General features: G+C 41.7%; 1 protein-coding gene across 4 annotated transcripts; it reads left to right on the forward strand.

Annotated features, from left to right (window-relative positions):
- Positions 1-235: 235 nt before the first annotated feature.
- e2f2 (E2F transcription factor 2) lies at positions 236-13,396 on the forward strand. 4 transcript variants are annotated; one of them, XM_017302382.2, is made up of 8 exons: positions 238-505; positions 717-1,005; positions 8,088-8,238; positions 8,589-8,808; positions 9,515-9,676; positions 9,786-9,900; positions 10,003-10,192; positions 11,776-13,396. In XM_017302382.2, the coding sequence occupies exons 2-8, from the start codon at positions 730-732 to the stop codon at positions 12,060-12,062; spliced, it is 1,401 nt and encodes a 466-aa protein (XP_017157871.1). In that variant the 5' UTR covers positions 238-505; positions 717-729; the 3' UTR covers positions 12,063-13,396. The 4 variants fall into 4 exon arrangements, with proteins under 4 accessions (XP_008398178.1, XP_017157871.1, XP_008398180.1 ...); XM_008399956.3 differs by having other exon boundaries at positions 236-1,005; positions 10,006-10,192; XM_008399958.3 differs by having other exon boundaries at positions 239-1,005; positions 8,088-8,187; positions 10,006-10,192.
- Positions 13,397-14,302: the final 906 nt, after the last annotated feature.

Here is a 14,302-nt window from a genome sequence, read left to right on the forward strand (position 1 = left end):
CCATAATTTATTGTAATACATTTCCAATCTTTAAATCTTTACATACTATTATAAAGATGTATTTCTTAAAAGCTCGTTTATCATGGCTTTAATGATGCACATATAGTTAATATAACACTTTTATTGTCTTCAGCCAGCCTAACAATAAACAGCCTGGTGTCAAACTGATGCTACTGTCCCTTTAAGAGCTCCAGCTCCAGCCCTGCACAACTGTTTCATACAAAAGTGACAAGCCGAGCGTGCCGCCAGCCAATCAGAGGCGAGATCTAACCGCGGGAGATCTGAATTTCGCGGGATCGAGTTTGGCGCTAAAAAGACTCTTCTTCTGTTGTATGGTGAGTGCTGCTGTGCGCTGTACGGACAGTAGGCTTGGATTGGTTCCGATTCAGAGACAGACTCGCTAACCTGGATCCGAACTCATAGAATCCTGACAACATTTGTTCCCCTTTTTACTGCTGGATTTTTAAATGTGTTTGTTTATTTAGGGAGCCGCTTTTATTGACTGGTAAGGGAACTTTTCTTTAAACTATTCTGCAGAACAAAGGATCATAACATTGAGTGCAATCTAAATATCCTAATAATATAAGAAATCACGCTCATTCTGCATGTTTACGTTTCATATTGATCATACTGTCATATTGTTGTTCAGCATTTCATTTCTGTGCTCGGCTCACGACAAGCTTCTCCCTCCGCTGCACCAATCCGGTTAAATTTAGTTTACTCAGGAAAATGATGCGGATGCCGAGAGGCGTCTCTCCCGCACCGGTCCGGCCGGCCGCGGGGCTCTCCTGCGCCCAGCAGAAGATGAAGGTTTTGTCCGGCGGCGGAGGGAAGACCGAGCTGTTCTGCAGCGGACTGTCCAGCCCGCCGATGAGCTCGGTACCGGTCGGATATTTCACCCAGATCGGCAACACGACAGCGGCCGAACAAAGAGCCAACAGTCTGTACTCGACCCCCCACGGACCGGACGCGAAGCCCATCAGATCATCCTCCGGGCGCCTGCCGGTACGCACTCGCACTTTCTCCACGAACACAATGTTTTACTCACGGTTTGATAAGTGCTGCTGTGGGAGGAATAATTCTGAATTTGCATTGGCATCCATGTTTTAAGCAGGACGCTCTGTTCTGACGCGATAAGCCACAGAGGGGCCTCTATGCTGCTGCACTGCTGCTGCTGCTGCTGCTGCGGTGCATGAATGTTTGCTCTCTTTCCTGTAAAGATCGGGGACATCTTTCTACCAGTAACCCAGCTGTAGCTGGAGGAGACCAGACGCCATGCTTGTATTGATGCTTTGGATGAGAAAGAGGAAAAAAGGGGGTGGGGGGGGTGGGGGGGGTTGTTGGAAGGATTTGGGGCCCCTTTTCTTGTGGAAAAAGTAGGATGAGTGGCCCCCTCTGTGATGCGCAGACAGTGCAGAGGGGGGTGTTGGAGCCCAAAACAGTTTTTGAACACTTGGTTTTGGTGATTCTGCCCAGAGACAGCTGCTCCATCTGCTCCAGTCATTAGCCTCCACACAACCTGTAGAACCTGTTCATGCAACTGAAGCTGGTGGAGGTCATAACTGAACAACGGCTGTCCTGGAGGAGGAAGCCATTTTTCTGTTTCCATACTGGGAAACGGCGGAAATGAGATTCCCATGGTCTGATTACCTAGAGGTGAAATATCACACATTTACTGTATTTAAATGGTCTAAAACAAAAATATCTAACATGATCTTTATTGTTTAAAATAGAAAAGCATACCAAGCTACTTAATAGTTTTATCTAAATCTGATTTTTTTTGTTGGTAGGGGTGGGTGTTTAGCAGAATTTTGTTTTATTACGTTAAATGTCAGTTATTGATAACAGAGGGGAAAACAAACAAACCTGACAGCATGACTGGAAATGTTATTTTTAAAATTCTCTCTAATAGCTCCGTGTCTCTTGATGCTCCATGGAGCATTCATATCAGTAAATTCAAAAATATGATTAAATGCAGTTCCTGTGTGCAGGTTAGTGAAATAAATCACACTTTTTATAAAGGTGTGATTAGTCCTTTTGTGGTTCAATGTTTTTTAGAGTAACATCTGAAGTAGAATGAGTTGATGTTCTCTGGTTAATCATGTAGGGCTATCTGTTAAAGTAGAGCCTGACGTTGTCTGCTGACAAAGCTTTCCTCTTCTTTCCAACTATTCTGTTTAAATCAGGGTTACCTCAAACAGTTCCTCCTCTCTGATTGTTCGTTATGACGGGAAAAAGTTCCAAAGAGCCGCATTTGTCTTTCTTGTAACTGAGGAAAACGTGTTGTATTCATTTTTCAGACAGCTTATCAGCAGTGTGCAGCAATAGGTAGGGGAAGGAGGAGTGCTACATCACTGTGTGTTCCATCCAGGTGGAGAAAACTCATGTTTTCTAGGCTCTCATTAAAAGTACAAATCATTTACTCTTACCTGAACTGTTATCTATTGGTCAGCAACAGGTGGGGGAGGGGACAGTGCATCACTCTATGCTGAAAGTGTAACTTTTATGCCTTGATATAGCTGTCCCATCCCTAATCTGCACATAAAAGCAGTGTGTTAACACGTTGAAGGAATTTAGGAAAAGTATTGATAATTATTATAATATCTGCTTTTGACTGTAAGATTTTGTGCTCCACCAGGGTTAGGGGTTAAAGTGTGGGCAGGTCTTTAAATCTCATTTAACCCCCTGCCTCCTCTAATATTCCCTACAAGAGGATTATAAGGATAGTGGGAGACAAACTACCACCTGGCTCTTCGTGTGCCTGCGTTCCTAGATTTGTGCATCACGGTGCAGAAATTTTACGCCTCCTTCTCTAATCCGATATTAGAACCGGGTCATGTGACAGATATTTTCATTTAAACCAACCCTGGATGTGACGTGTGGACACACAGTAATCCACACGCTGAAACTGGGAGACATGGATCTAATATCTGCCCACATTATGTTCCTGAAGTGAAATATGGACTAAGCTTTGTATCACAATATGTTAATGTATTTATTAACAGCAACAATAATAAGTATTACAATTTTTTTAAGTTAAAACTGAGCCTCGTGTACAAATTTTAAAATAAAAGCATTATCAGCATGTCACAAAAGCCTCTTCATCACAGCTATAAATTAGAAGTGCAGCTCTGAAGCTAAGCCGTATTGCATTCAGTTATGTTTTAAAATGTTAATACAGCAACAAGAAAACAAAAAGTTCAAACAACAAAACTACAAAGCCCTGAATCATATGATCAGTTTATAGGGTTCACAGAAGTGATAGTATAGAGTTTAATGTTATTATAAAAAAGATGTCTGATTCTTCCCCTGGTTAAAGAATCTAAAAGTAGTTTTTTGTTGTTGTTAAATGGTCTTCTGCACTCTTTAGTAAAGTGAGAAAACACCATTTGTCGAGGGAAAAGCACGTTGGCATTTAGCTCTGGGTGGGGCACGGACTGAAACATGTCTGACTTGTTCATGGGGGTTCGGCCTGACTACTCACCCTGTATGATGCGTTCCTTACAATGGATGTTAAATGTATTCAAACAAAACACATTTGTTAATTTAGAATATTTTTCAGTTGCAGATTACATATTTTATTGTTCTCAAAGACAGTTTTGTGAGATCACAGAGTCTCTGATGTTGCAGCTTTTATGGTTGTTGATGATTACAGGAAATGTTGCCTATTGGTGCACGGCTCACTTCCTTTAACATAAACTACAGAATAACCACTGCTTTTAAAGTTTCAGGGCAGGTAAACCGGATGCTAAAGCAAAGCAAACGTGTCTGCAAAGCAGTCCTGGTGCATGGAGCTGACATGAAGCTTGTTCTTAAGAACGGGTCGGTTTTTAATCCCTCACCTGTAGCTGCAGAGACCTCTGGTTTACTTATTAGTCATGTTGACTGGAGTAATCGTGAGCACGTGAGGTTCAACCCGGGTGTGTTGACTGTTGATAATGTTGTGACATGCTGTGAATGTGTTACAGTGTTCGGTCCTTTCAGAGTTCACGGCCGTCTGTTCGCCATCCACTTAACTGCAGAATTCAGAGTAGGGGGTTTCTTATGGGGACTTACCTCCCTTGAGGTACTCAGAGTGATGCCTGGGTGTGACATTTACCATCCCACCACCTGTATGCTCGTGCTCTTCCGATCATTTGCTTTGTTTTACCACACCCTGAGGCAAGCCCTGGAGCCTTCTGCTCTCTGTAGGGAGAGCTTTGCATTTCAAAGCAGCCTACTCCCCCTCCCCCATTAGCAACCCAAATGGGTCAACTCACCCTTTACCTGTTGACGCTAAACAGCAGGATTTATTCCTCTTTCGCTATCCGGCATTTGAGGCTCCAGATATTTCCAGGCATACTGTAACTCGCCCTGAATTAGTTGGAATCTGAGTCCTGTGCAGCCTGACCAACTGGGTTTGTTGGTTTGAGGCCTCCACTTCACTAGATTAGCTTGGGAATTTCACAACAGCAGCAGGAACTCGGTGCTTGTGTGTTTCTAGAGTAAGGTTATAGCAAATACGTCAGAAGATATATCACTCAACGAGGAGATAACACAGAGCCAATAAAACGAGTCAAACAAGTAAGTGCATTTTATTTATATAGCTACTTTCAAGATAAAGTCCACATGGTGCCTCGTGGTAAAACAACAGAAAGGAGGCAAAGATAAATATGTCAAGTTATAAAATAAAGTTGATAAAAAGCAAAATATACTGTAAAATTAGGCAAAGAAAGTGATTTTGAGAGGCTGCTACTGCAAGGGCTCTGTCGCTTTTAGCCTTCATTTTTAGTCCAGATGAATGTAAGTTTGGATCCAAGTGGTTCCGATATCGGGCCAGAGAACATTGGAAATGTATGAAGGAGTGTCATCATGCTGTTAAAGTGGCTTTCCTGTAAGAGTCCACATGCCGTATTTTCTGTGAGGTACGATAACCAATACCTTGGTTCTGAGCTGTACGCCACGGGTTGGTGTGGTTCGGTACGCCCGTTGGTCCGATTCCAGTGTAGAAACACCTTATAGAACCGACCTGTACCGCACCATTCCAGGACCCGCTTCAGCTGTAGGTCCAAAGGACAATGGTACAGTACGGCTAGGGTGGAGCTGCTGGTGCGTCATCCACTTTTTTTTAAAGTGGATGTCCCTCATGCTTGACGCAAGCATGAGGTAAGTAGTAGGTTACGTTTGTCGTCACACGAGTGAGATGACATGGTAGCCATTTGGGTGGTAGAAACGCTCTCCTGAATCCGCTGGCGAACCGAACCGCACCGACCCGTACCGACCCATACCGACCGTACCGACCCGTACCGACGCATACCGACCCGTACCGACCCATACCGACCGTACCGACGCATACCGACCCGTACCGACCCATACCGACGCATACCGACCCGTACTGACCCATACCGACCGTACCGACGCATACCAACCCGTACCGAACTGCTCATTGGAAACGAGGCATGAGGGTCTGACCAAAAACATTTATTTACCCCTCATGAAATGTAAAGTGTCTCATAGGGACGAGTCACTAGAAAAATCCCTCATGCAAAAAAGGAGGTGCTAATTTCCCCACCCTTAAACACACACACACACACACACACACACACACACACACACACACACTCTCACAGCTTCACAGCTGCAGTGTGAAACCGTTGGTCCCTTTCCTACAACCCCTCAGCATGTCTGTCTTTGACTGGAACTGTTGCATTTTTTAAAAAATGCAACAGTTTTTTGCTTGTTACTCAGAGAGTAACAAGCAGGTTGAGCAGGAGGAAATCAGGATTTGTATCAAACTGACATCAATCTTACATAAAGGTTTTGCTGGTTGCTGCCCTGCTGGGGTTGTTTAGTTTGGTTCTGGCTGGCTGTGTGGTTCAGGGATTTGAGGTCACCCTTCAGCGGCGCCTTGGCTGGCCGCCCCGCTCCAGATGTCGCCAGGCGACAGGTGGACACGTCAGGGAAGCGCGTTCGGACAACGGCGCGTTCTGTTGTCTCATCTCTCTCATGAGCACAGCTGCCCACACGTGGTTGAGGACTCACATTCTGTCACATATGAAAAAAGATGTTGTGCAATTATATATTCTAGTACCGAAATCAGTCACCTGGTGTGTATTGTGGTGACAAAGAGATCTTTGTTGTTGGTAGTTAGGTGGGAGAATAAACAGTGAGGTGAGGACCCAGACAGATGGAACAGATTAACTGGTGGTTTCAGGGACTGAGCTGAAATCCCACACCTCACTGGTCCTGTCACTACTGTTTTCTGTGAGGCTGCACAGCGTGACTGGGCCAATGATTACTGATTGACGCACTTCCACATCCACAGTGAAGGTTTATTGGTCTCCTTTATTCTCATTTGAAGGCTGTTGTCGATTTGCACAACAGAAGAATCTTTCAGGAGAGATTCTTTGCACTTTCACTTTTGTTGTGAGTGGCTCTGAAGTAATACTCCAATAAAGTTGTTTAGTCGAGGTTAAGATTACAAAGTAGAGATGCAGCAGGTGATCAGTCAGCGATCTGATTCAAACTGTTTGACTCTGATTAGTGACCAGCCGGTTAAATACAAGAATGGCTGGAAAATATTCAATTTTGATACTTTTGCTGAAAATTTCATTACAGGTTTTTCCTACCACTAAACACAAACTCTAACATTCAGCCACTAAATACACAGAGTCTGTGTTGCCAGTAAGGGCAGTCAAAGTTTATCCAATTGGCAAATTTAGTATCAACATGCACAGCATGGATTAGGGCTGCACAATATAATGCAATATCACATCGAGTGCAGTAACTGTTGGTTAATATATTCCAAATGTTATAAACCTGCATTTTTCATGCAAATGTAATATTTGTCCATCCATAATGTTTATAACTGTGTATTTCAGTTGTTCATAACAACAAAAATACCTTAATATGCATTAATACTCTGTCTTAACACCACAGGAATAATACCTCCAGTCTTCATTATCAGCTTTGCAAACACCAGGCAATAACATTCAAAGTAACATTGAATCAAAGCATGTCAGCTTCCCAAACTGCATTTTCTTTTGAATATTTTAGAGACAAATTTTCCACATGCTTTTATTTTGGAGCTTTTTTATTCACAATGGCTTTACGTAGGAAAAAAACCGACAAATTATAAAGGCAAAAATGAAGGAACCGAACAAGGAAAAGTGTGATTATAAAAAAAACAGAACAGATGAGATTTATTTGAAAGATGGAAGACAGATTAGTGTTGATGGTGAGCTGGTGATGCTTGAGGCAGAGCAATGTAACAAATGGAAAAGGAGCAAAAAATAAAAATGAGTTATTAAAACTGAAGTTAGCTTAAACTTAAATTTAACTTAAACAACTTATATAAAATTTTAAAAATACAAACATAGTAATTGCTATTAAAGAGCAGTGAGACTATAAACATAATTAAATGTTGGTAAGGCTAAACTGGGAATAAAAAATCTTAATATTTAACATTGACTTCACACAGACTTTGTGGTTGTGGGAACAGTAAAGAGCTTAGGAAGCATGAATGAGGTTTAAAAGTCAGCTAGCTGAGCAACAATTATAGTCTTTAGTGCTGATTTGGAAAAGAAAATCTGAATCTGAAGAAATGTTTGATGGGTGCACATCTACTCCAAAGAAATGTGTGATTCTGATTGAAACTAGATGCTTTGGCATGTTTGTGCATCCTGTGTGTGAGCGGAGGGTTTGTGCAGCGTCAGGCTGAGGGACGGGGCTCAGCGAGAGTCTGGGAGGTCAGTGAGGGATTCCAGAGACCTGCTGGCACTTAGGAGGAGCTGGGTCAAGAAGCAATCACCCCTCCCCAAAGCTTTCTGACCTCCACACAATGGGCCCCACTTCATGCTTGGGAACTAGTGAGGGGAGCACTTTGTTGGTGTTCCTGAGGGCTGTTGGCACATTTACGACTCTTAACAAAACCCTATTTAGTCCCTTTTCTTTGCTTTTGTTTCATGGTCTAGATCTACTCATTACATTAAGCCAAATAGACGTATTTAAACGTTGAGGACGGGGCATTTTTGTCCGCAGACGACCTTTCCAGAGTTTTGTTGTTTTAAATTTTATTTTCTAACGTGCACAAAATCTTTTCTGTGCAGGCGAAAAGGAAGCTGGACCTGGAGGACCCTCTTTACCTGCCAGAGTTTCGCACACCAAAAGGGAAATGCAGCGTCGCAGCAGGACTACCAAGCCCACGAAGTGAGTCAGCCTCATGGAGCAAATCAGGACAGAGCGCTGCCTACATCAGCAGTAGGTTCATTTAGACCTGTTCAAGTTCATTGGACCATTTTTTGTATAATTTTTGGATTGAATAATGTCTTATTATTCTTACTGGCTTGTGTTTTAAGCAGATCAAAGCGGGAAAGTTTCACTCGCATGCAGAACTAATCACTAACCAAACTTCCTGTGTCTGTGTGCAAACCAGACTGCAGAATGAGCCTCATGTAGCACCTTATAGCTCCATGTTGGCTAAACCAGCAATCAGTTAAATTAAAAATGAACTGATGGACATAAATGAGTTAGGAGAAGTTCGAATGATCAGGTGAAAATGTCATATTTTGGTTTCCTAAATGGTAATTATTTTATATGAATTCCTTAAGCTCCAAAGTCTCCAGGCGAGCGGACGCGGTACGACACTTCGCTGGGCCTGCTGACCAAGAAGTTTGTGGGACTGATCGCAGAATCTGCTGATGGAGTTCTGGACCTTAACTGGGCCACTGAAGTTCTGGAGGTCCAGAAGAGGCGGATCTATGACATCACCAACGTCCTGGAAGGCGTGCAGCTCATCCGAAAGAAATCCAAAAACAACATCCAGTGGCTGTAAGTGTGAATGCAGAGCTGAAAGTGCACTGCAGCTAAAATGTGTGTGTTTTTTTGTAGTTGTAGAAATGGGTCACTAAGTTCTAAAGTGTGACGTTCTTCACAAACATCCAGAGTCGTCCAAAAGTGTTCAGGCCATTTCAACTTTTCAAACTTTTGTCACGTCACAGGTTTGTGATGTGACAAAGGTTTGTGGTTACAATGGGAGAAAACTACTTTACTCACTTATTCTGTAAAATAAGTGAAACCTAAATGCATGTCGACATTAACTGGGCTGATGTTACTGTAAGTGATGTTGCACCATTGATTCTTGCACAAGTGGAGCTTCAGGCTGGCTCAGACATTTTCTGTTGAAACCAAAGTTTCTGTTTCCCCATTGTGAAACATCAACTGAAATGGATGCCAGGAAAAATAATTTACAGTACCAGCAGTTTTACATGAGAACAGAACAAAAAACTTCAGTTGAATTCAAACTGTTTTCAGAAGCAATGTAATTTAATCAAACAGTAAGTAAACTTTCTTTACATGTCACCTGGTTGCATGTCAGAAACCACAAAGTGCTTTACGAAACATAAGAAGCACAAAACAAAACAAAACAAAAGAAGAGATAAAACACTTTCATCCTGTTTGACTTTTCAGTCTGTTAGGATGTGTTAAAGTAGACCAGCCTGTTTATGTTCCTGTTTTTTCCGTGTGTGTTTTTCAGGATGGGGAATGTTTTTGAAGGCGGCGTTGCTGGAGGGGAAAAGGCCTTTGCTCTGAGGAGAGAGCTGGGGGATCTGGAGAGAGCGGAGCGGTCTCTGGATGACCTGATCCAGTCCAGCACCACTCAGCTCAAACAGCTCACAGAGTTCAAAGACAGCCAGAGATATCCTTTCCACAAAGCTCCATCATGTTTATCATATGTGTCCAGTCACGCACACACACACACACACTCACCTTTTATTGCTACTGTTGCCCTTGACGCACCGCTGCACTCTGGGATACGTGACGTACCAGGACATCCGCTCCATCGGCAGCCTCCGAGACCAGACGGTGATCGCAGTCAAAGCTCCGGCTGAGACCAAGCTGGAGGTGCCGGAGACTGCTGGGGTGAGACTGAATATGAGACTCTAACGACCTCCATCCGACCTCCAGTGCACGTTAGTGTAAATGTAACATGTTGATTGTTGGTTTTCCTTTGTCTCCTTGCAGCAGGGCTCATTACAGATCTATTTAAAGAGCAGGAACGGGCCTATAGAGGTGTACCTGTGTCCTGAGGAAGGGCTTGAAGATGCCAGCCCTGTTAAGAGCGCAGTCACCCCTAAGAAGGAAGACCTGAAGAAACCGGTGACGACCACGGGAACGCCGCAGAGCCAGGCTGTCAAAGACGAGCCTGTTGAAGGTGGGTCAGGGTGCTGGCATCATTTCTGCTCCTCTTCAACTTTCATAATGACATAATGACCATTTTCAGACAAAATATGAACATAATTCCTGTTCATTCAGACAGATGTAGACAGCTTTATGTGTCACTATTCACATCTTTCAATAAAAAATCAAAACAAATGTATGGACCTGCTTCTCTTTGGAACATTTTGATTTGCCAGCACTTTTTAAACAAGAAAATGGTTTACTCTGCCAGAAAATGTTTTCAGCCTTTTGGCTTTCATTCAAAGCATCCAGACCAACTCAGAAAAGATTAATCAGACAGAAACTCAACCTTCTGCCGTGGACGACTCAGTCCTCAGACTTAAACCCTGCAGAAACCTGGATGACAGAAAAAGGGTCCAGAACTCTGGACAGTCCAGAGAGATGCTGAGAGGAACGGTTAAACCTGTCGCAATAATCAATTAGTTAATTAATTAATGGCATGATGAATTAAAATGAGCTAAAACATTTCCAGTCTAATGATTAATATTGTTTGTTGAAGGGTAATTTTGCTTGCAGAGACTTCATAATCCATTTTTATGATTTCAGCTGTGTGATTTATTTTATGTATTTATATTTATTTCCTTTTTTGTATTGTTTTTGGTTGTTGTGTTTTTATTTTGAATATTTAAAATGTCTTCTAGTTCTAGTGTGAAATGTTCTATGCTGCTATTATTATTATTATTATTATGAGTTTAAGATGGTTTCAAAATGACAATATTATTGTTTATCTCAATAATTTCTGGGACAATTTATTGCCCGGTAAACTTTATTGTGACAGACCCAGGAATGGTCTCAACCTTGAGATGTTACAGAACCAAACCAGGAGCCGTTTGGTTCTGTAACCAAAACATATAAAAGGGGAATGTTTCAACTGGTAACAATCATTTCCCCAAATGTCTTTAAATCAAAGGGTGGATGTTTTATTTTTTTCCCCAATATAACATTTTGCTAGTAGAGTGAAATGAGGATTTATTTTAAGTCGTTTTTACCAGTGCAGTCTGAATCTGTAGCTGTATTTCCGTTATTATGCAAAACTTTGTCAATATTTTTGTTAATGTTGAAAAAAACACAACTTTGCAATTACCATGTTTTCATTATAAAAGAAATCCAACAAAATTCACATGTGAATAAGTTTGTTCACCCATTAAGTCATTAAAAAAGCTGTGCCATGATTCTCCAACTACTTCCTGTCGTCTTCTTCATGGTTTGCACCAATGGCAGCGCCCGGTTGGTGATCATGTGACTTGTGGTGCATTTCCGTTGCGGTTTTGTTAAATCAAATCAATTTTGACACGGCCAAAAAAACCCACCTCATCCTAGCAGCAGAGCGTTTTTTTTTTTTAAATGGTGTTTTTCCATTAAGCAAATTTATTTTCAAAAGTCGAATTGCCCCATTATGTGGTCATTGGAAACGTAGCTTGTGACATCTGCAGCTGCCACAGCTTCATATAGAAATCAAGTTTATCACTTATTTCATCTGCAGGTTTTCAGTAAAGTTCCTTTGTTCTGAGACTAATCACCTTTGCTTCCTGCGTTTTATCTCCGTTTTCCTCGCAGTGAGCATATCCACTTCATCTCCTTCTCCAGCTTCAGCCCCCTCCTCAGCCGCTGCCTCTGCTCCCTCTCTTCTCGACGTGGAGGGGCTGCTGGGTTTGCCTCCCAGTCTGCTCCAGATCACAGAGGACCAGCTGCCCGGCGCCTCCTTCACCACAGACCCCAGCACTCCCTTCGTCAGCTTCTCTCCACCGTTAGACCACAGCGACTACCTCTGGAGCCTGGAGGACAGCGAAGGGGTGTCGGATTTCTTCGACACCTACGATCTTGGAGATTTACTGAAGAGCTGAGGAAGATTGGGCAATGATTTAAGAAAAACAAAATGTGTGAAATATTTAAAGCAATGCCTGATTGGGGAAAATTATATTACACTATGAAGCCATTGCTTGTTTTTATTACTTTTGAGCCATTGTTGGTTTTACAGTCAAAACCATTTGGACTAGTTGTGGCGTGACTGAGCGGGCATGAAGTCAGAGTTGTAAAATGCAGGGATGTTTGTGGGTTTGTAGGAACATTTCCAGGTTGTGCTGAGGAGATTAGAAACTATCGGATCAAAAGAGGAGCAGCTTTTGGTGCATAACATTTCATGTGGAGAAAATGTGATGCATGTTCATTGTGACCAACTCAGGGTTTTCTTTTACTCCAAAGCCTACAAGGATTTGACCTGTAGGGGGCAGCCTCGTATTATGTCAGCTTTAAATCTGGTTCAGCTTTACAGGATTTAATCACTGGATAAAAGTAAGCTATAGTTGCATGGGGTTCTGATTCAGGTGTTTTTTTAAAAATGTCTTTTCACCTGTATCAGAAAAAGCTGTGATGAAGTCCAGCCTCTGTCTCAGTTCTTATAAAGATGTCTGTGAAATTTGTGCAGAGACATTGGACCCACTGTATCTGATGTTTCTGTCCCATCAGCTTCACTTTTCCCTGTTTGACATTTAATATCGGGTTCTGTGTGTCCGGCGCCAAACGGTGTCGACTGTTTGATGATGGAAATGATGGCCCCTGTTGAGAAGCAATCACTGACTCTCTGGTTTGGCAGCTTTGATTCTAATCTGGTACCTCCCCTGTTAATCTGACTCTGACTGCAGATGTCATAAAATATTTCTGTATTTAGTAGTTAAAGACCATTATTGTATTTCCAAGGAAATAATTTGAAATCAATTAAAAATAGCACCTGTGTTACAGGTGAGGTGGGATTGGGGGTTCATTATTATTATTATTAATATTATTATTATTTTTGTAAGTGTTCTAGAGATTTAAATATTTGATTTTTTTTGCTGAAGTTTATTATTTTTTGGCTTTCCCTCTAGACTGCAGAGATAAGCTACCTGTCCTGTCCTAACAAAACTTGAAAATTGTGTTTGTGTGTTTGGCAGATTGGTAAATGGGTGTCATGGTGTGTTTGCGTGTGAGTTTTTTATTAAATAGAATAGAGGATATAATTTGAAGATTTGTAGAATTCATTTTTTTCCAATGAGCATTATTCTTTTTGGTATTTGTACATAAATCTGCTTGTATTTATACCATGTTTTCAGGATTTATTGACTGTTTTATAAGACATGCAGCACTTATTATTTTTTTATATTGTGTGTTCTGTTTTGGAGTTGTTGAATAAATACTTTGTTTACAACTGAGTGAGTTTATTTCAACAAAATAGCCTCTAAACCACCTTAAAATTAAGTTATCTTGTGTTTTAAAATTACAGGTTCACCCCAATAAATTGAAACGTAAATTTATTTCAACTGATTTTTTGGAAAGCTGAGTTATGCTTCTTTATCCCCGCCCTAGATCGATGGACAGTAACACCTTTAGAATTGAAATATTATTAAAACAAAGCATTTCTAACAACATAAAGTTGGCTGTGAGATCTTAAAAAGTTATTCTGTGATATAAGGAATTTAGAAAACAGATGAGAAACAGTCTGGGAAAGTGTTGAGGATTTCATTTGACCTCCATTAGATCTCAAACAAAGATGGGATGATGCTGCCCTGGTGTGTTTTCACCACTTAGTTATTGTATTTATTTACATTTAATACACTTGATTTTGAAATTGGGGCTGCACAGTGGCGCAGTTGGTAGAGCTGTTGCCTTGCAGCAAGAAGGTTCTGGGTTCAATTCCCAGCCCCGGTCTTTCTGCATGGAGTTTGCATGTTCTCCCTGTGCATGGTGGGTTTTCTCCAGGTACTCCAGTTTCCTCCCACAGTCCAAAAACATGACTGTCAGGTTAATTGGTCTCTCTAAATTGTCCCTAGGTGTGTGTGTGTGTGTGTGTGTGCATGGTTGTGTGTCCTGTGTGTCTCTGTGTTGCCCTGCAACAGACTGGTGACCTGCCCAGGTTGACCCCACCCCTCGCCTGGAACATTAGCTGGAGATGGGCACCAGCAACCCTCCCGACCCCACTGAGGGACAAGGGTGCAAGAAAATGGATGGATTTTGAAATTTTATCTCATTAAATTGATTTAAATCGAAAGATGTAACTTAGCATGATTATCAACTTGTTGATTTAAAAAAAAAATCTAACAAAGTACTT

The sequence above is a fragment of the Poecilia reticulata genome, chromosome 22 (assembly GCF_904066995.2).
Source record: "Poecilia reticulata chromosome 22, P_reticulata-male-v2, whole genome shotgun sequence".
NCBI classification, from domain to species: Eukaryota; Metazoa; Chordata; class Actinopteri; order Cyprinodontiformes; family Poeciliidae; genus Poecilia; species Poecilia reticulata.

Bases quoted from the DNA above. Each gene is read 5' to 3' on its own strand.
- e2f2 (XM_017302382.2), top strand. From the start codon at position 730: ATGATGCGGATGCCGAGAGGCGTCTCTCCCGCACCGGTCCGGCCGGCC. The intron at 8,809-9,514 runs GTAAGTGTGAAT...TGTGTTTTTCAG, and splicing joins AAAAACAACATCCAGTGGCT to GATGGGGAATGTTTTTGAAG. The intron at 9,677-9,785 runs ATATCCTTTCCA...GCACCGCTGCAC, and splicing joins GAGTTCAAAGACAGCCAGAG to TCTGGGATACGTGACGTACC.